General features: G+C 42.5%; 4 protein-coding genes across 5 annotated transcripts; 3 read left to right on the forward strand and 1 right to left on the reverse strand.

Annotated features, from left to right (window-relative positions):
• Positions 1–6,512: 6,512 nt before the first annotated feature.
• On the forward strand, positions 6,513–11,999 carry LOC115691024 (probable nucleoside diphosphate kinase 5). 2 transcript variants are annotated; one of them, XM_056320206.1, is made up of 6 exons: positions 6,513–6,723; positions 6,830–6,896; positions 7,425–7,646; positions 8,053–8,160; positions 8,326–8,435; positions 10,563–11,999. In XM_056320206.1, exons 2-6 carry the CDS (start codon positions 6,835–6,837, stop codon positions 10,793–10,795), a joined length of 735 nt encoding a protein of 244 aa, XP_056176181.1. In that variant the 5' UTR covers positions 6,513–6,723; positions 6,830–6,834; the 3' UTR covers positions 10,796–11,999. The 2 variants fall into 2 exon arrangements, with proteins under 2 accessions (XP_056176181.1, XP_030473419.1); XM_030617559.2 differs by lacking the exon at positions 10,563–11,999 and adding an exon at positions 8,809–9,207 and having other exon boundaries at positions 6,513–6,896.
• A 1,319-nt stretch (positions 12,000–13,318) lies between these two features.
• On the forward strand, positions 13,319–17,091 carry LOC115691050 (protein NEGATIVE GRAVITROPIC RESPONSE OF ROOTS-like). The gene is made up of 6 exons (XM_030617610.2): positions 13,319–14,217; positions 14,307–14,382; positions 15,208–15,800; positions 16,221–16,380; positions 16,486–16,540; positions 16,649–17,091. The coding sequence occupies exons 1-5, from the start codon at positions 14,212–14,214 to the stop codon at positions 16,503–16,505; spliced, it is 855 nt and encodes a 284-aa protein (XP_030473470.1). The 5' UTR covers positions 13,319–14,211; the 3' UTR covers positions 16,506–16,540; positions 16,649–17,091.
• A 650-nt stretch (positions 17,092–17,741) lies between these two features.
• On the forward strand, positions 17,742–21,469 carry LOC115691065 (sm-like protein LSM1B). The gene is made up of 5 exons (XM_056320455.1): positions 17,742–18,495; positions 19,920–19,988; positions 20,086–20,201; positions 20,285–20,347; positions 20,983–21,469. Exons 1-5 carry the CDS (start codon positions 18,435–18,437, stop codon positions 21,058–21,060), a joined length of 387 nt encoding a protein of 128 aa, XP_056176430.1. The 5' UTR covers positions 17,742–18,434; the 3' UTR covers positions 21,061–21,469.
• A 397-nt stretch (positions 21,470–21,866) lies between these two features.
• Positions 21,867–24,712, reverse strand: LOC115691064 (pollen receptor-like kinase 3). Its single transcript, XM_030617626.2, has 2 exons — positions 23,013–24,712; positions 21,867–22,886 (listed from the first exon to the last, which is right to left on the reverse strand). The coding sequence occupies exons 1-2, from the start codon at positions 24,388–24,390 to the stop codon at positions 22,231–22,233; spliced, it is 2,034 nt and encodes a 677-aa protein (XP_030473486.1). The 5' UTR covers positions 24,391–24,712; the 3' UTR covers positions 21,867–22,230.
• Positions 24,713–25,483: the final 771 nt, after the last annotated feature.

Below are 25,483 nucleotides of genomic sequence, written 5' to 3' on the forward strand. Positions count from 1 at the left end.
CAACTAAGACTCAACCCATCAAAAAAAAAGGGGGAAAAAACCTCCATGGAAATGGTGAAATGCTGGCGGTCGACCTGGGCGACGGCAAACTCGACCGGCGACCATGGCGAGGCCGAAGCTGACCCCCCGATCACGGCGACTTCCAAATCCAGAAAAGAGAGAGATGAGAGGAGATCCAGCGCAGGATCGGAGCTTACGTGGAGCAGGAGAGAGCGAACGAGTGGCCCTGGCTTCCTCCGGCCGGAGCGAGCGAGCGAGCGGCCCTGGCTTCCTCTCGACGGCGACAGAGAGAGAGTACAGAGAGAGACGGGCTTCCAGATCAGAGAGATGAGAGGAGACGAGAGACAGACATGTTTTTTTAAGAAATGAATCTGACCTTTGTTCCTCAGAAATGGTTCTGAGTTTTGTTCAAGAAATGAAAAATCAACTTTTTTTTGGTTCTGATTTCTGGTTCAGAATCGGTTCTGGACCAAAAACTCGTCCCAGAAATAGAAAAATGAAATTGCGTTAACAAATGAATTTCTGGTCCAAAACTGATTCTGGGAACAAAAAATTAGTTCTGGACTGAACCAGAATGGTTATCATGCGGTTTAGTGACCCATATTTTAACCCATTTTTTCAAAACTCACACCCACTACGCACCCGAAGCCATTGCAGGCTTCGCTTCCTTTCACTTTGACTTCGTCTCCATTTCCTCCTTCTTCATCAAGGAATCGTTTTCTAACTGTTGTTGCATCCATAGCTGATGCGCCTCCGCCGACCGTGCTCATCACCAGCGCTGGTGGTCGAACCGGTGAGGTTCTCTTTTGTTTACAATGTTTTTTTTCTTCTTTTTGATTTTTGAGTTCTCCCGATTACTTCCTCTGTTTATGCTTCTCTAAAGAAAAGAGAAGCACTATGAGTTGAACAACCCGAAGCACGACTTTGCACGCACGGGTAAGAGATAGGGCAGAAGGTGGAGGAGGCGGTAATGATTTCCTCTCTCCATAACCACTAAAAATTGTTTGAGAGAGTGACGAACACAGAGAGGAAGAATTGGTTCTGGAAAGGGCATTCTGTTTTCTCGAAGAGGAAGGAGGCAACACACAGAGAGGTGCAGGAGAAAAACGAAATATGGGGAAGAAATTCAAAGATTAGCTTTCCAACCCTTAGTGTAGCCGAGAAACATCCTTCATCACCAACCATTGCTGCCTCTGTGATTTCCAGTCAAGTACTTGTTTGAAACTCGCTAAGCTCTGTCTATCATCTCTTCGTTGAGATTGAAAGCTTCAACGGGTTGAACCTCAGTTGAAGATTCGAAGTGCTTAGATATCTCTTGAGCTACTCTTGCGAGCTTTGACTTCAATTAGTGACTTCATAGAAGCCTTGGTCGTTGGTCCAATTACCAGTTGTTACTTCGTCTTGCTCTATTGACCATGAAATGATCTGCTTGGATGTTGCTTATTGTTGTTGCTATTGCTAGTGAAGTGATATAGTTCATAGGCATTGGAATAATTTTTGGATGACACCCAGTTCATGGGTGATTATGATTTACTGAATTTGAGCATGTTGTCAGCTAGTAGAATTGGTAAGAAAGGGGTTTCTTGTGGCTACTTATTGGAGGTATGTGGTGGGCTTTCGTAATTGTCCTTACTTTACCTGATATCACCAAACCAATCTACCAAATGCCGATACCATGTTGGCGTGCTCCATGATGTCACCTATACATGGAAGGCTTTCTCCATTTGATTCTGCTAAATACCCCATTTGTCCTAAATTCGGAGCCAAACATTGATCGGTCTGGTAGGGAAGAGTTCTTACAAGCAAATGTTATTTTCATGTCAATGGTTAGCTATTCAAACTTTCTCTTATCAAGAATTCTTTATAAGTATTTCAATTTATAAGTTTTTTACAAATTTTATTGTATTTACTTTTTTTTTTATCATTTAATTTACGGTTTTAATTTGATGTGAAGATTTTATCTAAGTTACATAAACGCGTGAAGAGTTTAAAGTGTGTTAAATGAGTGGGTATGAATTTTCTTAAATTGAGTTAAATATTAATGTGTTTTGGTAATATAGGGTGGGTCGAACACAAGTACAGGTATGAGTTGGGTATGGATCATTAAATTTACATTTTATGAAAATTGATCAAAACAGATTAAATAGATCAATATTGATCGAGCCATTTTTTATCCGACCTACTCATTTGACGGTCCTACCTTAAGCATAGATTGAATTTGGCCAAGGCCATAGTCTACTTACTCTCCCATCACTCTCCACCACAAAAAATAAAAATAAATTGTTTTCGTCTAGATCTTTTGAAGAGCCTTTATGAGATCCACTAGTCTGTGTACTTCTTCCACACATAGAATCTAAGGACTCTCATAAATGAGAAGAATATCAAGCCCAAGAGAGTGGCGGAGCACAGAGATGACCCCATCTAGTCATGATCACGGTTCGGAACCGACCGGTTTCGATTCGTGGCCAAGTATGAACCGGACGGTTCCGGGCCGGTTCCGATTCTGGTTCCAGTTCAGGTTCGGAACCGGTCGGTTCGGAACCGGTTCCGGGCCGGTTCAGGTTCGGAACCGGTCGGTTCGGAACCGGTTCCGGGCCGGTTCAGGTTCGGAACCGGTTCCGGGCCGGTTCATAATTTTTCTTTTCTGTTTTTTTCTTTTTCTTTTCCTTTTCTTTTTTTTTTTCTTTTCTTCCTCCGGCGGCCATAGCCGGGGCCGGCGGAGGTCGCCGGCCTCCGGCGAGGCCGCCCGAACCGGCATCGGGCGAGGCCGCCCTCGCCGCATCGGCGAGGGCCGCCTCGCCGCATCGGGCGAGGGCCGCGTCGCTGGGCCGGGCGAGGCCGGCTCGCAGATCGGGCGAGGGCTCGACCTCGCCTACAACCGGGCGAGGCCGGCCTCGCCCGACGCCGGCGAGGCTCGACTCGCTCGCAGAACCGGGCGAGGCCGGCCTCCTAAGGCCGGCGAGGTCGAACCCTCGCCGGATCGGCGAGGCTCGACCGCCGGCTGCCGGCGAGGCCGACCTCGGCGCAACCGGGCGAGGCCGGCCGCCTCGACGCCGGCGAGGCTCGACTCGCCTCGCAACCGGGCGAGGCCGCCGCCCGACGCCCGGCGAGGTCGAACCCTCGCCGGATCCGCAGCCTTCTTCTTCTTTTTTTTTTTTTTTTGAACCGGGCCCGGAACCGACGGTTCCGGGCTGGTTCAAAAATTTCTGGAACCGGAACCGGGCCCGTAGGGCACGGGCCGGTTCCGGTTCCAAACCGCGGGCCCGGTCAACGGGCCGGGCCCGGGTTTGACCGGGCCGGTTCCGGGCCGAAACCGGCCCGTGGCCATGACTACCCCCATCAGGTGGTTAATAGTCCATTATCAGCTGAAATCAATTGAGATTTCACATATTAATTTGAATTGATAGTAAGAAAATGATTTATGACACTCCATGAGCAAATCATAAATCATTTTCTAGAAATTAATGTTGCTTCTTGTCTTAGTTTCGTCACTAACATTTCACAATCAATAGAAAAATGCACGATCGGCCCGTGTTATTAGAAATTAATTATTAAATTTCAAGGGCACGATTTTGGGTAAAAGTCGTTTTTGCGTATTTTTACGATGATGGCTTGATTATGAAAATTAGAATGATTCAATTGATTATTTCGCAATTGGTGATGGGATTGATATTAATAGTTTCCATCACATCTTCATATTGTCGCGGACTAAGGTAGATATATCAAACTGGAAACAGATGGAATTGACCTTAATGTAACACACAAATCACAAAAGGGCTTGTTGTTAGGAGGATTGCAATTCCATATTCTAAGTATCTGCTAACGGAAAGAATGTACAACTGTGTCAAATTATTTTATCATTGTTTAAAATTAATTTTTTAAAATAAATATTGACAGATAAGTCAACGGCTATCTTCTTACTTGAAGGACGCGGCCTCTCAAATAACTAGCATATATAAAACTGTTAAGTGGCAAGCTAGTTACATGGTCCAGAGTTTCAATGTTGAAATATAGTTCGGTGAATAATTCTAATTTCTTCTAAGCAAATCGGGCAATCACATTGCACATGCACAAACCATGCACGCGAACAAAAATATCCAAATGCAGTTATAATATATGTAAATGACCATAGATGAGGTATATCATTTCAACATAGCTTTTGTTTATCAGCATCACTTATTTAATCAATGATATTAAGGCAAGCATCAATTATTCAGTTTAGTGGTCAATCGGGATATTTGTCCCAAAAGTTCTAAACCTATTATATGGTGACTAATTTAGTTATAAACTTTATAATTTAGCCAATTTAGTTATACAATTTTTGACTATTTTTCAATGTAGTTCTTTTGGCCAATTTTGGCTGGGAATTGTTGATGCGGATGTTGGTCATTTTACGTGACATGGCCAACGCTGACATGAATGATTTTTGCAATTTTTTAAATTATTTTTCGATTTTTTTTTTCAAAGAAGGAAAAAAGAAAGAAAAATGAACGAAGAAAAGGAAACTAAGGAAAAATTTTGGAGAAAAAATAAAAAAAATTGTAAAAATCATCCATGTGAGCCGTCGACTGTTCCACGTAAAACGGTCGATGCTGACTGGACCGCCACTTCAGTGTTTTTGGCCAAAATTAGCCGAAAAGGTCACATTAAAAAATCGTCAAAATGTTTAGAACTAAATTGAAAAGTTTCGAATTGAATTGGCCGTAATACAATAAGTTTAAGATTTTTGGACAATTTTCCTGTAGTCAATCTAGTGCTCTTTCTCAAAATTATGGCCATACTTGATATCTAGTGATAAGGTTTACCGATTCTCCCTTGACATAAGTTCCCCGCCTCGGCTTGGCCTAAACGAATGTCCTTGAACAGTATCCATACTCTTTAAGTATGTGCTTGGTTCAGCTTGTTAAATCTATTAAAAAACTTCCCAAAAACTTAATGCTTTGTCCGGAAATCTTTGGAGGAAAATAACATAAAAATGTATAGAAAATGGATGCATAAAAAGGAATCCAGGCCTTCTCTATGGGATTCTCCAAAAGTTTAACTTACAAATTCTGACCTTGATTGATTTTCACATCGCGCAATGAGGCTGGTGGCGAGGTCATCCCGCTTTTTATTGCACCCAAGTGAGGCTACAACGAGGGAGAGTCGTCGCCGCCTAGGTCACACGACCTGGCTAATCGAAATTTGGCCAAGTTTGGGTCACGATACTGGACAAGCCCGCGGTGGAGATATGAGAGGAGGAGGAGGAGGAGGAGAGAGAGAGGGGCCAATTTAACGGGCGAGCCGAAACCGATTACGTTATCCTTGTTAAGGATTGCATGTCATTTTCAATTCACAAAAGATAGTCGCCGGTCATGGTTGTGGCAAGGAAAGTGGTACGTGAGAAGCATATGCTTACCGGCCGGCGATAGACTTGGCCAATCGGTGAGCTGGGGAGTGATTTGAGATTAGGTTGCCCACTGGGTCACTGCAGAAGATTATTTGAGACAAGGTCCTCAATGAAGATTTTTCCCTTCAAGAAAACGGCTCCACTTGAGGGTGCTGCTATTTGCAATTTTTCCCAAACTTTTTATTAGCGAAAAGCGGGTCGGGCCTGAGCGGGCGGGCCGACCCGGCCTAACCAAAAGGAGACATAACGGTTAAATAAAAATATTCGTTTTTTTTTAATCGTTACGCCGAGGAAATAGGGTGCGTTTGGGAACACTTTGAGGGAAAGTTTTTTGGAAAATGCAAAGGACTTTGAGCTAAAAGGGTTTTTCGAAATGTAAGTAGTGTTTGGTAATGTGTGTTTTAAAATCACGTTTGAAAGCAACTTTGGTCTAAATACCGTTTGGTAAAAATTAATTTTATAAAGGACTTTTGTTAATTATTTATAAAAAAAATTTAGCAAAAAGCACAGCTATTGCCGGCGGGCCAAAACGGCCGCCGGCCAGCCTCGCCTGAGGTCGCCCGACCTCAGGCGAGGCGGCACCGCCAGGGCGACCTTAGGCGAGGCTGCACCGCCGCCTGAGGGTCGCGCGACCCTCAAGCCGCCTCGCCTGGGTCGCGCGACCCAGGCCGGTCGGGCGACTCCAGGCGGCGGTCGCCGGAGGTCGGCCGACCCCCAGGCAGCAGTGGCCGAACCCCTCAGGCGGCGGTCGCCGGCCTCCGGTTTGGTTCCTCGGGAAGATGAACAGTGCCAGACGAGGGCAAAATCGGAAAATCAAAAAATAGATGAGGGTAGTTTCGGAAGAAATTTTTTTTACTTACCCGGGTACTGTTGCTTACCGAGAAAGCTAAAAACCCAAGACAGCCTAGGACCTGCCTTGGGCTTTTAGCCTTCACAAGGCCAACTTTGGCTCAAATAGGGTTTCAAAAAAAATTTGCCAAGCACCCAATTTTAGCCTGAAGGGCTTTAGGTGCCCAAAGTGGCTTCCTAAAGCCAATCCCAAACGCAGCCATAATAGAGCAATCGGGAAATGACCAATTTCGCCTCTCGCACTCCCGCCTTCCTTCTGCCGCGCGCTCCAGTTTTGATTCCGCCGGCGACGAACTTTCCTTCCCGATTTCCCGAGAAAATCCGGAACTCCCCCCCCCACCCCCGACCGTCCGATCCCCCCTCCCAAGTCCTTCTGCCGAACGAGCAGGTCGGAGGTCGCTCGACGCGCGCGATCCCGCGTCGGACGGTTTCGTTAGGTTTTCCCGAGGCGATCCCGCTGTGCCGTCGGCGGTGGCGGGTTGCTGGTGATCTGTCGGCGGCTGCTTGTCGATTTTCGTTTTCGCGCAACTCCATGGATGATGACGATGCTGTTTTTTTTTCCTTCTTCCTTCTTTCTTTATTTGTGTGCAGTTAGCATGCTCCGGATGACGGTCCGTTCGGCTGCGTTCTTCTTCTTCTTCGTGTTGTCTGTCGCCAGGTAATTGCAGCTAGGGTTTCGTTTTTCCCGGTTGACTGGTGTTAGGATCGCCTTTTTTTGGGGTTACTGGGAAGTGGGAAATGAAATCGGGCTCGATAGCAAGACAACGTTTCATTCGTTACTTTGGTTCTCTCTGCAACCGCGTGCTGAGTGAGAGTTTTTTCTCTTTTGCTGTCTGCTCTACTCTGTTGTGTGCACTCTCTGACATTCGTTACCTCAAAATGGATTCTATCAAGGTTAATGATGTATGTCGAGCGTAATAATGTCGGAAAAACCGCATCTTTCCTGACTTCCCACTTCATCAGAAACTGGCCTACTATTAATGTGGCTGGCTTTTGTGCTTTTTATTCGGTTGAAGTAGCTATAGACTATGAATCAGGATTTGGGTATTTGAAATTTGATGGTCGGAAGGAAAGAAGAACTATGAGAATTTCACAACAGAAGATTATCTCTGTTTGCATCTCAAATTGTGGGCAATATTGGTGTTTTGTGGGTTGTGACGACTCATAACTGCTCAAAGGCGTGTAGGTCTTCTGGCGGTGAAGCAAAAAGTGAAAGAACATTGGCCATCATTAAGCCAGACGGATTGTTCGGCAACCACACGGATGCAGTAAAGGAGATTATTTTGGAGTCTGGCTTCAGAATCGTAATGGAAAAGATTGTTCAGTTAGATCAAGAAAGTGCAGCGAGCTTTTATGCTGAGCACTCTGCAAGGAGCTTCTTTCACAGCCTCGTCCAATACATGACGAGGTATATTACCTCTTGTCCTAATAGTGCCGTACTCGTACTTTGGGATTATCATGCATATTGAAATTGTCACCTTGGTCTCCTGGTTATGATCATCTTGAATGGTACAACTTTGGCGTGTTGAGTTTCTGCTAGTCCAGAAGCTGCTTCCTCAATTTGTTTTTGTTTTCCTCTTGGCATTATAAGGTTTTTTAGCTCGAAGAAAAACATGCCTGAACAAGTTCACAGATAATCTCTTGTAGGCTTGGATATTTATTTGAGTGGAAGGTGGCCCAGCTTGTGCACTTAATTTCATTCTGGTTCTTGTCTTTCTCACATAGAGGATAAATTACTCATTGACTCTTCATCTATCTGCATTCTCCTCCTTAATCCTCTTGCATATGTGCGCCTAACAGTGTGCTTCTGTTAGTGGTCCAGTGTTGGTTATGGTTTTGGAAAAGGATGACGCTGTTTCTAGCTGGCGTACTTTAATTGGGCCAACAGATGCAAGCAAAGCTAAAATTACTCATCCTCAAAGGTAATTAGAGATAGCTTGCATCTAATTGGTTTTCTATGTTGGCTCGTGTTGCAAATTTCGTTCAACATAAAATTTTGGATTCATGAGCGAGTTTCCTAACCATTCTCAAAATAGTTAGCTGCTGTCTGTCAAGTTGTGAAATGATTGTTTCTACTTTGCCTACAGCATTAGAGCAATGTGTGGGACTGATGCTGAGAAGAATTGTGTTCATGGTTCTGATTCACCTCAATCAGCCCAAAGAGAGATATCATTTTTCTTTGACTCTATGCCTTCAGGTGAGCTTCTATTGCCCTTTTCAGAAATCATATGCTTTCTCTTAGATTCATTGTAAGGATAAATATGGAATCTATAAGGTAGTCACAATTATACATCTATTGAACTTGCCAAAATCAGGAAAGGGAAGAGTTGCCTAATAGGGAATTCTTAAACTTGATTGTAATTGTCATTTTCAGTTAGAGAAATAGAACTAAGATGTTGGATAGGGTCATAGTCCTACTGTGAAATGAAATACCACAGTGGAAGATGGACTAGCACAGCAAATGATGCCCTTTATTGTCCTTAGGTATTGACAAATCTTTAATTGGAGAACCATTAGTAAAGAAGACGATCAACAGAAGCATGACTTTTTTACATTTATTCTATTGACAGGGGTGCAAGATATTGAACATGACGAACTGTAGCCGGAAAATACGGAGTATCCCTTTGAGCCTCTTTAACCTCTTCGGTTAAAACCATATGAGACAGATTCCTCATCTACTTGAGACTGGCATAGAGGATCATTTCCATTAAATTTTAATTCTGTTTCGCTGAATTTATCGTTTTTGTGGAGCCACTTTGACGTGGCGATAACTACAGAGGTAAGCCCTGCATGCTTAGTTGTTGTCAGCTCAAAATAGTTCGCGTGTGTAGCTGAAGATCTCAAGCCTGAAGTGTAAAATTGGAGAAACAATAGGGGACCTGCTTAATCAGGTTTGCATCTCATGGTGTTGCAGGATTCATTTATGTGATCACTAAATGCCCCAAAAAGTGGTTCTGGGTTTCACCTGATATACTTAGTCCAATTGTTTACTCATTCAATATGTGGCTGATAGGATTTTCCAGGATAGTTTGCATAATGTAGCACTCTTCCTGGATGACGCTATGCTCCTCTCTTGATGTGGTTTGTTACTTTTTGGCTAGTCATGGCACTTAGAAGATACAGCTTCAGATTTTTGTTCTCTCTTTTTGGGAAACCCGCACTCTCGGGGAAGGGCTTTCGGTTGCTGGCTGGCCAAGGTCTCTGGACAAGATATTCCTTCTAGGATTAGCTGTTTTGCAGAAAACGTTGTATTCAGACAACTAGATATTAAATTAAATAATACTCTACTAAATTTGAAACAGTGCCGTTAACATCAGGATTAGTAAGTATGATTGTTTCTGTGATTAGTGGAATTTTAGTCATGGAAAAGATGTACACCAGGGTAACAGAGAATGGATAAGAGAATGAGAAAACAAAATGAAAAGGACTTTGTTACACAAAGATGATGAAGAATTAGAGCATTTGAACCCAATTTGTAAGTGGAGCAGTTTTGACTTTAAGTTGGTAGTAGGCTTTCGGTATAGAAAGCTAAAATGGGATAGGAGGCAGCTCCTTCTGGTCAAGTGTCAACAACTCCTGTTTCTTTTCAGCCATTTGACCAAGGATCTACTTTTGTACCTCCTGGCTCTCTGTCTTCAAGATCTAAGTGCTTTAGGATGGAGGTTGTGATAGATTGGGCTGACACTTAAGTGCACTTTGAATCTCTTATATCATTCATGCCGAGTGGGTGTGTGTATTGTGCATGTGGCGTTGTTACTGCATGTGGATAAGGATATAAAAAAAAAAGTGGCTGCTACTGTCCTGGATTTGCCTCATTATCTAGCTGTCAACTTTCCGGCGTGAAGAAGATTGAATAGTGAGGATGAAGTGAAGGGACGAATGACTTAGAACTCTCTCCCTTGTATACCATAGGTAGAGTAGAGTTGTTTCTATCAAAGTTAGACCGTTCAAATCCGGGTGTTGTCTGATCAAGAAAAGCTCTCTTTCAACCGGCACAGTTCTCTGTTCTTGGGGCAATGTTATGGTAGGAGTCGTACTCATGGTGATAACTCCCATCTCAGCGAGGAGAAAAACTAGACAGACTAGGCTAGGTTTAGAAACCTTCCCCTGTTCATCATTCATTTTGATAACCTGAATCAGATAGTTGTATGAGACAACTTAATCATTATTCATTATAATAAACATAAACAAGTGTTCCACTTTATTTCCTTACCAAAAAAAAAAACAAGTGTTCCACTTTATTTCATTGACTGCTCTGTTTGGCCTCATCACATCTTCAAGTGTCTCTAAGTCACATAGGAATTGGTTCTGCGTATCAATCTAGGCAATGGAATAGCTGAGGATGCCCTAATTTTATATGGTGGAGCGGAGAGTACTGCTGAGATGTGCGCTGCAAATGCGAGCTTGAATAGGTTTCCCCTGCTTTCTGGGGATTTCATCTTATTCTGCCGGTGCAAAATTCTCTACTGTGATGAGAGCAGCCATTGTGAGCAGTGCCCCATCTTCCTCCCAGCTCTTGACAGCAGTTGCCTCTTATTTGATGCAAATCTATGGTGATGAAGATGTGCATGAACTCGTGCTTTAAAAAAGGAATCACAAACGTGCGTGCACTCATTGCATTTGGATAGTGGGGTACGTGGCCTTTCTCTCTGTCTTGCTATTACTTTGATGAGATTGTAGCTTGACTCCAGGGCTAGTTTTGTACTGTGGAAGATTTGCTCGGGACACTTGGTGCCTTAATTAATGGAATGGTCCAGTGAAAATCGAGCCTAGTCAAATTCCAAGGCCCACCAATTTCCTGGAGGGTAGGCGTCCACATCACCCAAGGTCTTAGTTTATTTTTGGTAAGGTGTGTAACATTCCAGATATGGCAAGCCTAGCTCATGGTTGGGATTAGTAGCTTGGATTCTCCAAGCCCTAGGCGTCTATTCGATGTCAACACCCCCACATGGACTGCTTTGAACCCTTTTTGATAGTCCTTTCCCTATTTTGCTCGTTTATTTTTACCTTGGTGGGAGTGATTCTTCAGAATTCTCTTTCGGCCTTTGCCCATTGCATTTTCCTACATGCATCTCGAGGTACCCCCTTTTTTTCCACGATCTGTAGAACTTCTAGGCTTCTGGGTGACGGATCGAGTGACGATACCCACCGAAGATATTTATTGAGTTCTCACCAAACAATTCGCTTTGTGATTTGCTTGCTGCAGTCCTGAAGTTTTTGAGTCGAGGCAGAGGCCTGTTGCTGTCATTGTATTTCCTGACCAAAGAACATTGAACAGCTATGCTTCTGCCTCAAAAGGGGTTTTGTTTTGTTTTACTTTAAATTTGCTTAAGTTTGATCGGGGAGCGACGTGAATCCATCAGAACCACATGAATTCATTCTCTTCCATGGCAAACCGCCATGGGACGAGGCGGCATTTATGCAGGAGGGAGGGATGAAAAGTTTCTGTGCGCGGCCCGAAGCAGTACTTATGTCCACCAATGGCCCCTTTTCCGGATTAATCAAATTAATCCCGTGATTAGGGAATATAAGTATTGGGCTTGAATCCATCATTTGGCGTGTCGATTCGAAAAGCTGTGACGGAGGAAAAGTCTACAAGGCGAACTGTGTTTAGGTCAAAGTTAATCACCCTTGGCGTGCTTAAAGATACTGTTTATTATTGGCTCGATCCAATCAGGTTAGAGTGTCCTGAAAACCTTTGAGGGCAAACATCATCTTAATTTTGATCGCGATTATTTATTTTAATTCCTAATTTATCTCAGGGGAGCTGGTATTTTTAGTTAGGGGGGAACATAAAGAAACATATAATTTCCTTAATTGAGGGGGTTAAAAAAAGGTCAACTCCGTACACGTGTTGGTCGGACACGACGTGGCGGGAACGGTTGACGGCGTGGCACGTAGCCAACTTTCCTGATCTGCTGTGACTCCAAGAGGATCCCATTTGGTACCTTAAAAGGAAAAAAAAGGGAGGGGTTTCTTGCATCTACAGTTTGATGGCTTTGTTGGGAATTTGATATTTGCGATGTTTAGGGTACGAAAAATGAATGATTAGATAAAAATATTATTTAAATCGTAAAAATAAATGGGGGTTTTAATGTCGTTCTGAATTTTCGGTGAATTTCCTAATATTCCGTTAAATCTGAATAATAATATTAATGACAATAATAACGACAACAATAGGAAATGGAAGTCAAATGTACTAACAATAAGTGGAGATGGAACTTGAGTTTGCTGATAAACAAGTATGATTACCGTCGCCACCCAGTATCACCATCGTGGTTTCGAGAACTGGTTGCCGCCACGGTGCCAACAATGTGACATGGTTCCCTCATGGCCGTGTTCGTTTTTCACTCTGATTCTCCTTTCAAAAATTTGGCGAGCACTAGGTCATATCTCTTCTAGCCCTTTTGGAAAATGAACAACAGCATCGGAGAATCGATCCCGAAACGGTCCAGATCCAGTGTAGGCGAAGACCAAGGATTTATCTGGTGCATTCGAGCCTTTTAACCAAGTCCCAAAGTACAAGCAAGTTGACCATGATCTCTGTTTGTGCATCTACCTATCCAATTCCCATAAGCAAGGGGTGGTGCAATCTCCTCTCTGTCGTCCTTTTACAAGTTTCAGAATATGGCGAGTGGTTAACTAGGAAGCTTCACCAGGGCATGCAAATCTCAGATAACAAAAACCTTTGTACTGTAAGTAATTAGGCGATTAGACTTTATATACGAAAGGACTTAAAGAAAAATCTCGGGCTCTGGAACATTCTCGACATAAAAATCTTTGGGCAGGGAGTAATTTCTCGCGAATCTTCTTGTCTCGACATGAGTTGATTATTCGTTTGATTAAACCAGAAAAGGTTAAATAAAATTAATTAGATGAAAGTTGGCCTTTCAACCAGGATCCCTCCGAGAAACTTCTAATAGTTCATGAAAAAAATCAATGCTTTGACAGTAAGACACGAGCCTTCGCGTACCAGGCTAAGTTCACCTCTCGAGTGTAGTCAGGTTGACCAAGGCATGCTTTCTTGAAGCGCGGCCTCGAGTGAGTGCGTGAGTAGCAAATCCAATACCTCGCGCTTTTTGAGAAATAAATTCCAAATCCCCTTTTTCAATCAACTAATCCTTTTGATTCCTTCTTGCCATCTCAAGTGTTCTTTCGGGAGATTTCTTTCTGCTAACCAAGAAAGAGGAGTCCAAGCAAAGCTCCCTTTCTTTTTCTTTTAAAAAGCTTTCGGGATTAATAAGAGAATTTAGCTGAAAAAAACGGAGGGAGACGTTGTCCCTCAGGACCAGACCAATATTTAGGGCATCCCCTCGTGTCACTCCCCTTATCGTTAGATTATAAAAGGTTTGTGTCTGGAGATTGATATCACGTTTCTTTCTCTCTACTTAATGGGTGTCTTTGGATCTCTGCATTTCCCCCAATCCAATGGCTGACATGAGCGCCACTCTTTGTGGCCCCTTTTGAGGGTTTGTTCCAGAAAAAGCTTATTTGGACCCCCATGTGTTTAGAATACTTGTACACGCACACATTCATAGATGATATGAGTAAAATATCAGAGGGAATGTTTTTGTGCTGATGGGAATGTGTGTATATTAGTTGTAATTTGTGTAAGATAGACTGACTCACTCATTCAGGTGTGTGTGTTCAATTCAAAGCTTTGAGAAAGATATATACTTGTTGAGTGGGAGAAAGCAAAGCTGCTTTTAGGAACTTGAACCAAGTGGGAAGCTAGTTCAGGTTGGCAGTCAAATTCACCAAGGCTCAAAATCTTGAATTTGCACTCCCAAAGCTCAGTTCTCATTGGCCTTTAAGATCTGCTTTCTTCTGCACCGGGGTCTCAGTCTGTCAAGCAATCTCCCACTGAGTTTTTTTTCTGCCAGCTTTTGGTTTTTCCAAAAGCCAATAATACAGCTTCCTACTCATCCAAGGAGTGAAAGAGCTTCGAGCTTTGCCTCCTTGTTTCCCTGAAAATGAAGGTAAATTGTGTGTGAGGTCATGTTGCATGTGGCTTTGCTCGTGTGTTCAAGTCCTGTACGAGTTCTAATTTAGACATTTTGGGTTGCAGCTATTCAGTTGGGTGCAGAACAAGCTAAGTGGTCCAAAAGGGAATGCAAAACCAGAACCAGTACCCGCCAGTAAATGTAAGTGTTCATAGACCGTATCAAGTCAGCTCTTTCGCTTTCTCAGTGTCTTGGTCAACTCTGTCATCGAAATGTCTTGCTTCGTATTGGCTAAGAATATACTAACTATCTTGCTTCATAAGGTATCAAAAGAGATCTTCTGGCTATTTGAGCCTCTTCTCTCGTCTCCCATCTAGCCTGCTATCTAGAATAGTTGCTTTGGGCATTTCGCAAGTGTGCACAGTGATGGATAGAGAGATTATCGGCCTCGTATTCTAACACAATCGACTTTTGGACCAATCATTTTAGTTCTCGAAATTAATCCAAAAGGTTGGCGTCAATGAATAAGATCTATCTGAATGGAGCATGATGTCCTCCCAAATGATCCGAGGTCGTCTAGAAGTTCCCTTTTTTTTTTTTTGGTCGAAGCCTAGAAGTTCCTTTTAAATATGCCAAAATGGCTTTTCTTGGTGATGATTACTAGTGCCAATGAAATAAAAACCTTTTCCTGTGAACAGAAAATTGAAACACAAAATCCTACTTGAATTCATAGATTCGAAGAATACAATCTGAACGGGCAAGATGGTAACTCGAAGATTTTTGTTCATTCACTTTGTATAGAAGAAAGTGCTTTCTTTTCTCTTTTTGGAGTCCATAGGAAGTGTTTTCAACTGTATACCGGGCTGTGATCTTACATCATCATTTGTTTTCTTTTTCTCAACAGTGGTATAATAAATACGCACGAAGAACCAATCATCTACCATCAACATAACTAAAGTTTTGAGAAGTGAGCTTACTTCTACCCTTGGATCAATTTTTTAATTAGTTTGGTACTTGATTGTACAGATCATCCTGTGAAACAAGAACCTAGAGAAGAATTCAGCGACTGGCCACAGGGATTGCTGGCAATTGGAACCTTTGGGAACAGTGATCTAGGAGAAAACCAAGGAAGCCAAAACAATCTTCAGGGACATAACGAAGAAAGCCAAAACAATCTTCAGGGACATAACGAAGACAGCCAAAACAATGATCAGGAAAATCCGGCTTCCTCACCCGATATATCAGACTTCACCCCTGAAGAAGTTGGGAAATTACAGAAAGCTTTGACCAAACTCTTATCCCGGAAGCCTTCCTCTAAAGTTGAAAGAGAAACCACAGATCTGCCACTGGACAGGTTCCTAAACTGCCCATCAAGCTTGGAGGTCGACAGGCGGATTAGTAGTTCCTTGTGCAGCAAGCCAGGGGATAGGGATGAGGATATTGAGAGGACTATAAGTATTATCATTGGTAAATGTAAGGAGATCTGTGCAGATAATGGCAAGAAAGCAATCGGGAAAAAGTCCATTTCGTTCCTTCTTAAGAAGATGTTCGTTTGCAGAAGCGGATTTGCACCGGCGACTAGCTTGAGAGATCCGCTCCCCGAGTCAAGAATGGAGAAGGTACAGAGAAAACACACTAGTTAGATCATATCTCTAGTTAGATTATTTGATTTAAACCATGATCACGGTGGAAAGATTGACGAGTCTAGATGTGCATATGAGGAGTGCCGATCTACTTTGATTCATCTTTGTCTACGAAGATCTTGAAACCTCCGTATTCATCAGATGTGTAGACAGGACGACTGCACAAAAAACTAGCTGGTCCAAAAGTTCTATCTCATAGAACACAGAAAATGATCACAGATATTAAGCTACCTAGCACCTAAAATAGGAATATTGTGCACGACTTATTGACCACAAAAAGAAACTAATGCATATAACTTTTCCGCTTCTAGATGTTAAAATCTAAACTACGGAAAGAAATTTTTTTTGTCCATTTGGTTTGACTAATGTTGCCACCTTCATGCTTCTTCCTAGCAGCTTCTGAGGACATTAATTCGCAAGAAAATGTACCCGCAAAATACTTCTCGGGCATCGTCGATGAAAAGGTACTTAGAGGACAAGCCGATCTTGAGAGCAGAGAAAGAAAAGCAGGAGGAAGCAGATGAAGGCTCTAAATGGGACAAGACAGATTCTGAATGTAAGTTCACCCTGGGATCATCCCAACTTTTCGCAACAAATCTAACTAACTCACTGAAAATATCACAAGAGCTTGCATTCAAATCATGCTTCTCTTTTGTTGCAGATATTGTCCTTGAGATTTGATCTACTTGCCATCTGCTACAGAAATACACTACAAGGTAATAAAACTAATTTCAATTTGCTTTTGAATGAGTAATCTTTTGCATCCCTTACTTCTCTGCCCTCAAATAACACAATTCTTGGCACGACCAAAACCTACTATGCAGATTCATTTTTCATCACTTAGTTTTTGCGGCTCATATTCCTTAGCTGGGACCTCGGACATGGAGAAGCTGTTGATATATCTTTGAAACGAAGTCGTCAATAAGTTCATCTGAGGATCTAAGTTGGCTCATATGAAGGATCAGGAAAGAGTTGCTTTCAATTAGTTGGACTGTGCTAAATTCCAAAATTTCTCCCCTTTTTTTCATGGTTGTTTCTGTTGGTCAGTCTCAACACATGTTAATGGACATATCTCCTATGGATTATCTGTAGTGCATATTCTGGCAAAGCTGGACACAATCCACAATTTCCCATCTTTCTTACTGTTATTCTCTTTTCTCTTGACCATTTCTCGTTTTTGTAAAGTCTGTAAAATAGTAAGAAATATTATAAACATCTTTGAAATAATCTACCTGACAGTTCTTCTTTCAAGAGGGAAAAGGACTAAGGCAAGGTCTTCTATGCCATAACTGAAGAGAACAAATATACCATCAAATGGTAGGTACGGGGTACTGAGCATTGGATTAGAATTTGTTATTGATGTCTTTTGCACCTTATGCAATAAGCAAGTCAAGCACGTCGGCGCGAATTAAGTGAGTTTATTGAGCCCACTTGATTGATCTTATGACTAGCTCTAGATAATATCTCATGGGTTCATCGAATTTGCGTTAAACATTCAGTATCCAAATTTAAACTAACTCGAACTCTTGAACTGGGTTGGAAAAAGTAGGTTGAAGTTGTTTTAGTATCTTGATTCTGTCAATGTGAGAATTGCACATAAAGACCTGAAATCGAACTAATTTAAGCCACAATTTTTTGTTTTGATCAGTCGAGAATAATCTAATTTGATTGATTTGTGATTTTCTTTTTCTTGATCCGAAGATGACTGATGCTTGAAACACACGACAGTAATTATCCAAGTTCCAACTAGAATTGAATCAATTAGGAAATTCAACTTTTCACATTTGATAACGGTGGTGTGTGTGTTTGTGTCGGTTTTATTTTCGTCCGAATCTGTATAAATACTCTTCTACAAAAGGGGTCAAAATGTAAAACAAAGTTAAACCTCCGGGCCAAAAGCAGGAAATCTCAAAAACTGGCCATGTCATTCAGAATTCCGAAAGTTTCTTCCGCTCCCCACTGTCACACTTTTCAGCTGCGCTCCACCAAAAATCAAGATCGAGTCTTTCATCAATCCACTCGAACGCTGCTTAAATTCGCTCGATAGGGAAACCCTTTGAGCCCTAGAAGGTCAAACCAAATCTTTCTCCCTCACAAATGCTACTTTCGTCTCCCTTTCTCACCCTCTTGGATTCTTGATCGCAACCTCTCGTAAAAATCCCATCTTGGATCTGATTTGCTTCTCGCTCACCTTCTAAAGTTCCCATCTTTCTTGTCTGGTCTTGAAGCCTGGGGAGAATTGTGGGGTTTTCTGGATTAATTCGTCGAAGCGAGTTTCGGGTCGATTGATTTATATTGGGAAGTGGGAAGTAGGTGCAGAATTTGCTCTTGTTTTGCTTGTGGTGTTGCTGCAAAACACGAGGAGAAGTGTCAATTCGCGCTTTGAGAAACCGGCGGCTTGCATTCAATTTGCTCATTGTGTTTGAAATTAGGTTTCTTTTAGTGAATTGGGTGTTGTTCTTTAGCTGGTTAGTGAAGGCTTTGGCGTTGCGTGGCGAGGGGGATTGAAGAAGAGGTGTTCGTAGCTGTCAATGCCATTTCTGGATTGGTATTTGGTGGATTCTGAGGTGATTCTGTTAGACTTAACGCGAAAGTCGAGGCTAATTATCGATGTCTTGGGCAAGTGCTGAAGACACTTACCTGTCGACTTCTCTCGCCAGCTATCTTGACAGTAGGTTTTTTCGCTTTAATTTCACATTTGCATAAATTATACTGTTGTCTTGTTAATGAGTTTGTTGATGCCGGTTGAGTTGTTCGTTGAAAAACGCCGCTATTTACGAATGGTTTTGAGACTTTCATCTCTTATGTTTAACTCTATATGATGGCAGTGCATCTTGATGTCTAGGATGTATTATGATATATAGAGCAATGATTTTGACCCGTTGGGTTTTGAATGGGAGTGCTATCTTGGTTTATTGTGTTGGCTTCTTGTGTTATTGTTTGTCTGCGGAATGATGTTTATAGTTGTATAAAGAGATGTGTGCATGTGCGTAAGGACACCAAGCCTGCACATGTTTATCTGGTGCTATAAAGGTTTTATAGGGAGAACTAGTGACAATGCTATCTGTGTTTGCAAGGGAAAATTAATTACAACTTTCCACTATTTTATGTTCAGTAGGCTGTGAGACTACATAGTCAGTTGGTACTGGTTAAGCCAAAGATGTTGTTGCATGCAGTTTTTCAGTCACCAATCCTTTTGCTCTGATGTTTCTGAAGAGCAGATGATTAAGTCATTCATGCTAATACTCATTTTTCTTACCCTAAATGATATGTATGACTGCCTTTACCTATGCTGATCTAATTCATTGCTTTGCTGAGTGGAGAGAAGAGCTAGCATTTTGTTACTTTAGAAGAAGTTGAAAACAAGCCTAATAAGACTCAACAGAATGTAGCATTTGGTGGGTCGGCAAAAAGATGACTGTAATGCCCAGGACCTTAATTCATGGACGTTGTCAGCTGCAAGAATCTTCTTCCTGTGAAAATATTAAGTTTTGCTATCCAGGTTAATTAATATGAAATCATGATATATCTCTGGAGAATTATGATTTGACAGAGGTTTGATGGGACATAAAGCTACCATAGTACTCCTCAGGTTATCCGTTTCTTGTCTATAACCAGTGTGAATTAGTTTGGATAGAGCCTTACTCTTAATACTTCTGGCTGAAATACCCAGTTGAGAGAGCTATCTTGAGAAAGAACAATATACAGCTGAAGTATTGTCTTTGAAGAAATAGTAGGCTTCCTGATGAAATTCATTCTACAAGAACTTCTGCTTCCATTTTGAAGCAATGGAAGATGTATATGGCCTTCCATCAATTGAAAACTCCCAATATGGCAATATGCGTGATTGAGTTGTGATGCTAAATATGTTTAACTGCTCTATTACAAAAGGTGGCTAGCCTCCTTCAAGTCAGTCATTTTATTTTATCTTCCCTCAGTACTTTGTCATGCTTTCCTTTTGCTTTTATTGTTTTTTTCTCTTTCGTTATTGACGGTGAAACGTGTTGGTCTTTCCACGAGATACAAATAAAAAATGGCTGTCTGTTTGTGGCATCATGTTAGATTCTTACGTCCGAATGATATTCTGCTTTACAGAGAAGCTTCTTGTACTGCTGCGAGATGGTCGAAAGCTGTTGGGTATACTTCGCTCGTTCGATCAATTTGGTACAACCTTTTGGCTTGTTATCCTTTGTGGCTGCATAAGTATATGCTTCAATAGCAAAGTCCTGTGTTCTAATTCTGCTATACCTTTTTTATGCAGCAAATGCTGTTCTAGAGGGCGCATGTGAAAGAGCTATTGTTGGTGACCTATATTGTGACATCCCTTTAGGTCTTTATGTAATACGAGGGGAGAATGTAGTTTTAATTGGTGAACTGGTAGGAAATATTATAGTGTTTGTCAATTTCACATACAGCGTTTATTCTCTATAGTACCCTCATACAAGCATCTCATGTATCAGGATGTTGAAAAAGAGGAACTTCCCCCACATATGAGACGGGTTTCAACAGCCGAAATTAGAAGGGTATGTGTACCACAAATTATTGAATGTGGGCTAGTCGTGGGATCCTACAAAATGACACTGTTCCTAAGTGTTTGATCATATCTTTGATAGTTGTCGATTATTTCCACGCTTATCGATTTTGGCAAATAGTTTTGAATTATTGCAAGATGTCAATTATTTGAAGGCTCTGGCAGGAATAGCTAATAGTAATAATTTGGTGGTATTCTTTGGTTAATATCTGGATGAAGGTTCTGAGGTTTCTGTTTTGTTATGTCAAAGATCTTGGTCATTTATACTCTTCCACTCGCTTCAATGTATGAACTCATTGAGTCAGACTATTGGGGCACCTAAAAAATAATTCGTAGGATATTATACGTTTTTTATACACTTCCAGTTGCACACTTTTTGCAACTTCCAGTTTCTTGTCAATGACTTTAGTTGAAATGGAACAAAAGCAAGAGTGTTGACTTCTGAAACCATTTCTAACCTAGCAGTGCATGGGAAGATGATTTCATGTAATGCTTCTATGTCAATATACCTCATTTTCTGTGTTAGTGTATTCTTAATCTTGTTGTATTATAAGAAAGTATACTAGATTGCATAAATTGATTTAGCCATGAAAATTTCTTAGCTTTTTCACTTTGATGATGCTGCAGGCGCAGAAGGCAGAAAGGGAGGCTTCAGACCTTAAAGGCACCATGAGGAAAAGAATGGAGTTTTTGGATCTGGATTAAAGCATTGAAGCAAATAGCGTAAAAGGATACCTATCGAATAGGCTTTGGCACGTCGAGGTAGAGCCCTGGGCTCTTTTGATCATAATGTGTTGAACCCATGTCTGCAAATATTAGCGCAGTGGTGTTTTGGTGTTGCAAAGGGTGTCATATTTAATTTTCAGTCGAGCATTGACCTTCAATATTCAGATTCTTCTCAGGGTGGTTCATTTTCTTATTGTGTTATTAGCATGTAAGCTGAAATTGGATCTTCACGGGAAGCTTAAGATTCTCTGGAATTAGCAGGGTGTCTGCACTTTGGAACACTGAACGTCAGCATCTTACTGTGGATAATCTGTCGTCGAATCCATGTTGGCATTATATGTTTCCTCAGTCCGGACGGTCGTAATGAAATTAGTCGTGATTTAGGCAAGGCTGCAACCTTATTCACTGTTACTTCAGCAAGGCTTCGACTATGTTCCATGTAGCGAGATACAAACGTGATGACATGTGTTAAGGTTTTTCGCATTCGACAAGCCGGTCTCAAATGTCGTGCTTTTGGTCTTGTGAAGTGGCTGAGTTGTTTCTTGCCAATCTTAACATTTGGGATATCATTTGGAAGTTGAACTTCTCAACTTGGCAGAAGTATCTACATTCTGGAAATTGGGACCATAAGCAGAAAAGAAGCGAAAATAATCAGTTTCAGATACGAGGGTTCGGCAAGGTAGGTGATTTACATTGAATGTGTTGGCTTGTTCGTTTTGTCATTAGACGGTTAACCTTGGTAGATTCGAAAGCAGAGAAGGAAAGAAAAAAGCACAACAACTCGCTTATGCTGTTCGAAGTGACGGTAAATAATCGGAAAGCAGGCTGAAGAGAAGAGCATGTACAGAATACTTACAGTTTGGGCAAGTGCATAAGTCGCCATTTAATTGCTCTAACTACATTGGCTTGATATGTGCCTTTAAATTTCTTTCTTCTCATCTCCTTCACTTGCTCGCACCTTCGCTGTTGCACAAAATATACACACATTGGTGGACCAGATAAAACTCTAGATGTCAGTACCATCCTTCTTTTCGAATTTGCCATGCATTACCACTTAATGTCTAAGGACTCTAATCATGACACGCCGAATGTAAACCTGTCGCCATCTCGACGCCCTGACCGGTCTTCGAAACTATATGATCCGATTCTCTATCCCGAGTTTGCGCTGTAGCCTTCTTGTAAACTCAATGCACTGAACTGCGGCGAAACATCTATTGTCCTGGTCTCTGCACCTTCCTCCATCTGTATCTCGTCAATTCTCCTGAGGGCCTCTCTCATGTCTAATCTCTGCTCGGGATTAGTTTCTGTGCAAGCCGCGCCAATATGGAGAAGCTTTTCCATCTCAGGGAACGAACTTATTGAGTTTGCAATCTCGGGATCGAACAGTTTGGCTTCTCTCCCATCAGAAATCGCCGATCTCACCCATTCGATGATATCGGTTCCGCCTTTCCCATTACTGAGGTATTGTGAAGGGAATTTTCCTGTGAGGATCTCAAGGATTACCACCCCGAGACAGTACACGTCACATTTCGGCGATATTCCGCCAAACTGTGCGGCTTCAGGCGCCTTGCACGCGAATAGTTCTTGCGGGACATGGGACGTGCCAAGTAATGAGCTGAACCCGTAGTCTGCCAGGAGCGGCTCATATTCCGAATTAAGAAGAATGTTGCTTGATTTAAGGTTACCATGGGGCAAGCCGGAAGAACGAAGTTCGTCATGCAGAAAGCCCATCCCTTTTGCTATTCCTTTGATGATCTTTAGGCGCACTGGCCAATTCAGATCTCCGTGAGAAGGTCCACGATCACCTGAAACGTTCGATCCATCAACCACATTTGTCAAGACTAACTTGCCACAAAGAAGGAATTATACAAGCAATCACCAAAAAACAGAACAAGAAAGATAGAGATGCACAAAATCTTTTCAGGTCATACCGTGTAATAAATAAAGCAGACTTCCTTTGGGAACATATTCACAAACCAGTAACTTCTCGTCCTTCCTGTAATGGTAAGCCAAAGGGGTCAAAATGTTAGGGTGCTTTAGCCTTCCTAGCTTCCACATCTCTGCATCAAACTCATCCTTACTCTTCCCGTCCGCCGTCTCTCTTATTCTCTTCACCACGACCGTGACCCCATTACCCATCACGGCTTTGTACGACGATCCGAATCCTCCGTTCCCCAACACTTCGGCCGCCGCTTTCATCAAATCCGCCATCCCAAAGACGCCCTTCTCATCGCTTAACAAAACCAGGTCGCAGGTAGCCGAACCTTTGGCAACATTAGGGGCAGGACTCTTACGGCTCGAGCCCATTCCTTTGCGACTTAATTGCACTTCCTTTTTCTCAGTTTCAAGAACGTCTTTCTGAATCGGGTCACTTGCATTTTCCTTCCCGAGCACATTGAAGTCCTGTTGGACCTTTGATCGTCTCCTCATTCTGATTATCAGGAAAATGAAAATAGTCAGAAGCACCACTCCCAGCGCAATTAGAACGACGATGATTTTTTTCCGGCTGCCTGCTGAACCATCGTGCTGATCATCAACTGAACCACGATCAGTGCTCGGTCCTCCAGCGCTAGTTGTATTTGGTACGGGGGGCGGCTGCTCTACTGCCTTTGGACACTCTTTACCCAACTTTTCCCCGCAGAGGCCGGAATTTCCCTCGAACGAACTCGCGTTAAACTTCGATAGGCTTGGAGGAATTTTCCCTTCCAACTGATTGTTCGACAAATCGAGCGACACCAACGTCGGTACATCAATGGAGGGAACAGCGCCACTGAATTCATTGTTTTCGAGGTGTAATTCCATGAGATGGGTTAAGTGGGCCGCCGACGATGGGATTGTCCCGGTGAACTTATTGTGAGAAAGCCACAATTTCTTCAGAGACCCCATGTCGGAGAAATAACCTGCTGGGATCTCACCCGAGAACTGATTTCCTGAAAGATAAATGGCCTTGAGGGCGCCGAGACGGTTGAACTCTGGAATCGGACCGGAAAAGGAGTTGTTCACAAAGCTAAGAGATCTCAGGCCTGCGATTTCCGTCAATGCATCGACATCTATCTTCCCTGATAGACTCATCTTTCCGAGCCGCAGGCCCGTGACAATCCCGTTGTAGCAAACGACTCCGACCCAGGAGGCCTCATTGCTGCAAGGATCCGAACTAGGCACCCAAGATTCCAGGGCCTGAGAATTCGCAAACGATCTCTTGAGCTTGAGCAATGCGTCGGATTGCGATATCGAGTATGTCCTCGGAGACAGGATCAGGACGATGGACAAGACGACCAGGGACGGCCCGATAAGGCGTGCGGCGACCATTGTTCAGCCGGAGATACGACGCCTCAGGACAGGTTCAGCCGTCGTAGTTTTCGTGTGGAACTCGTCCCCTGGTTTCTTGTTGCTTCATGACTTGTCGGGCAATCTTGTTGGAGCAATGCAGGAATGCTTGTCCGGATTGACAGCAAGCGAGAGAGAGAGAGAGAGAAACGGGGAAAATCTGTTATGAACCGGTCAACTAGAAAGGGCCGTTCTTTGCCAATTCTGGAACTCGTTTTATGGTGGAGATTTAAAAGGCCGAAACTGCACGAAGACATTCTTGTTTGCCCCTTTTGATGGTTGTCAGTGCATCTGGAGATAACAAGAATATGTGAATTTTCACTTGCTCATACATTAAAGCATCAATTAAGAGCTAACTAGCTAATTCATTGTAAGCTAGTATGCACAATACCTATTCGCTTTGGCCCGTCTTATACCAAGTTTGACCTTTGGTTTGCGGGCAAACACTTTCTTAGGAGGTCACTCATCCCGGTAGTATTCCGGTCTGAAGTTTGCCGTTACATCAAAATGCGTCTTTATGAGTTAATTCCAGTTTTTTCACACACACTTATCCAAGCACGCTCTTCTCCTATTCGGTGTACTATTTGGTTCGTTCCTATTCTTTTTGCCATCCTAAAAGCCTGCTAGGAGCCACTCCTCATTTGAACCCTCTGGCGCCGGCGACCACTCTCTCTTACAATATCAATGTCTTTGATAGTAAATGCAAAAGATTTCCAATCCTAGGGTGGTCACGTCAAGTGGGGCAATAGTTGAATGGCGAGCGACCGGTCAATGTTTGTCTTTGCCTCGGATCGGAGTCGTCGTGGATTTAGTAATTTCAACTGTTCGGTGTAATATAGTTTTATCAGTGGTGAGATCAAAAGGACGAGCAAACTGATTTGCAAGAGTAGATTCGGCCAAGACGAGAGAAGTGGCATGATTATCTTGAACCATACTAAGACTTTCACTAAGTTTCACTCTAGGATATAATTAGCAAGAAAAATTTCGTTTCTTGGCTAGCCTAAAAAAAGGGTACTATCAACTCATGAAAATAATTGTATGTTTCATAAGGAAAATCTTTCTCGAGTATAAGTAA

Source organism: Syzygium oleosum, unplaced genomic scaffold (assembly GCF_021117445.2).
Source record: "Syzygium oleosum isolate NSW1041296 unplaced genomic scaffold, Sole_v2.1 Sole_v2.20, whole genome shotgun sequence".
Taxonomy (NCBI): domain Eukaryota; kingdom Viridiplantae; phylum Streptophyta; class Magnoliopsida; order Myrtales; family Myrtaceae; genus Syzygium; species Syzygium oleosum.

Coding starts and splice junctions, on each gene's coding strand:
- LOC115691064 (XM_030617626.2), bottom strand. CDS start 24,390: ATGGTCGCCGCACGCCTTATCGGGCCGTCCCTGGTCGTCTTGTCCATC. Junction 22,887..23,012: donor TCTGCTTTATTTATTACACG/GTATGACCTGAA, acceptor CGAACGTTTCAG/GTGATCGTGGACCTTCTCAC.
- LOC115691050 (XM_030617610.2), top strand. Junction 15,801..16,220: donor CCGAGTCAAGAATGGAGAAG/GTACAGAGAAAA, acceptor TCTTCCTAGCAG/CTTCTGAGGACATTAATTCG. Junction 16,381..16,485: donor GGACAAGACAGATTCTGAAT/GTAAGTTCACCC, acceptor CTTTTGTTGCAG/ATATTGTCCTTGAGATTTGA.
- LOC115691065 (XM_056320455.1), top strand. CDS start 18,435: ATGTCTTGGGCAAGTGCTGAAGACACTTACCTGTCGACTTCTCTCGCC. Junction 18,496..19,919: donor TCTCGCCAGCTATCTTGACA/GTAGGTTTTTTC, acceptor TCTGCTTTACAG/AGAAGCTTCTTGTACTGCTG. Junction 20,348..20,982: donor CAACAGCCGAAATTAGAAGG/GTATGTGTACCA, acceptor ATGATGCTGCAG/GCGCAGAAGGCAGAAAGGGA.
- LOC115691024 (XM_056320206.1), top strand. CDS start 6,835: ATGCTCCGGATGACGGTCCGTTCGGCTGCGTTCTTCTTCTTCTTCGTG. Junction 6,897..7,424: donor TTCGTGTTGTCTGTCGCCAG/GTAATTGCAGCT, acceptor AAAGGCGTGTAG/GTCTTCTGGCGGTGAAGCAA. Junction 7,647..8,052: donor CTCGTCCAATACATGACGAG/GTATATTACCTC, acceptor TGCTTCTGTTAG/TGGTCCAGTGTTGGTTATGG.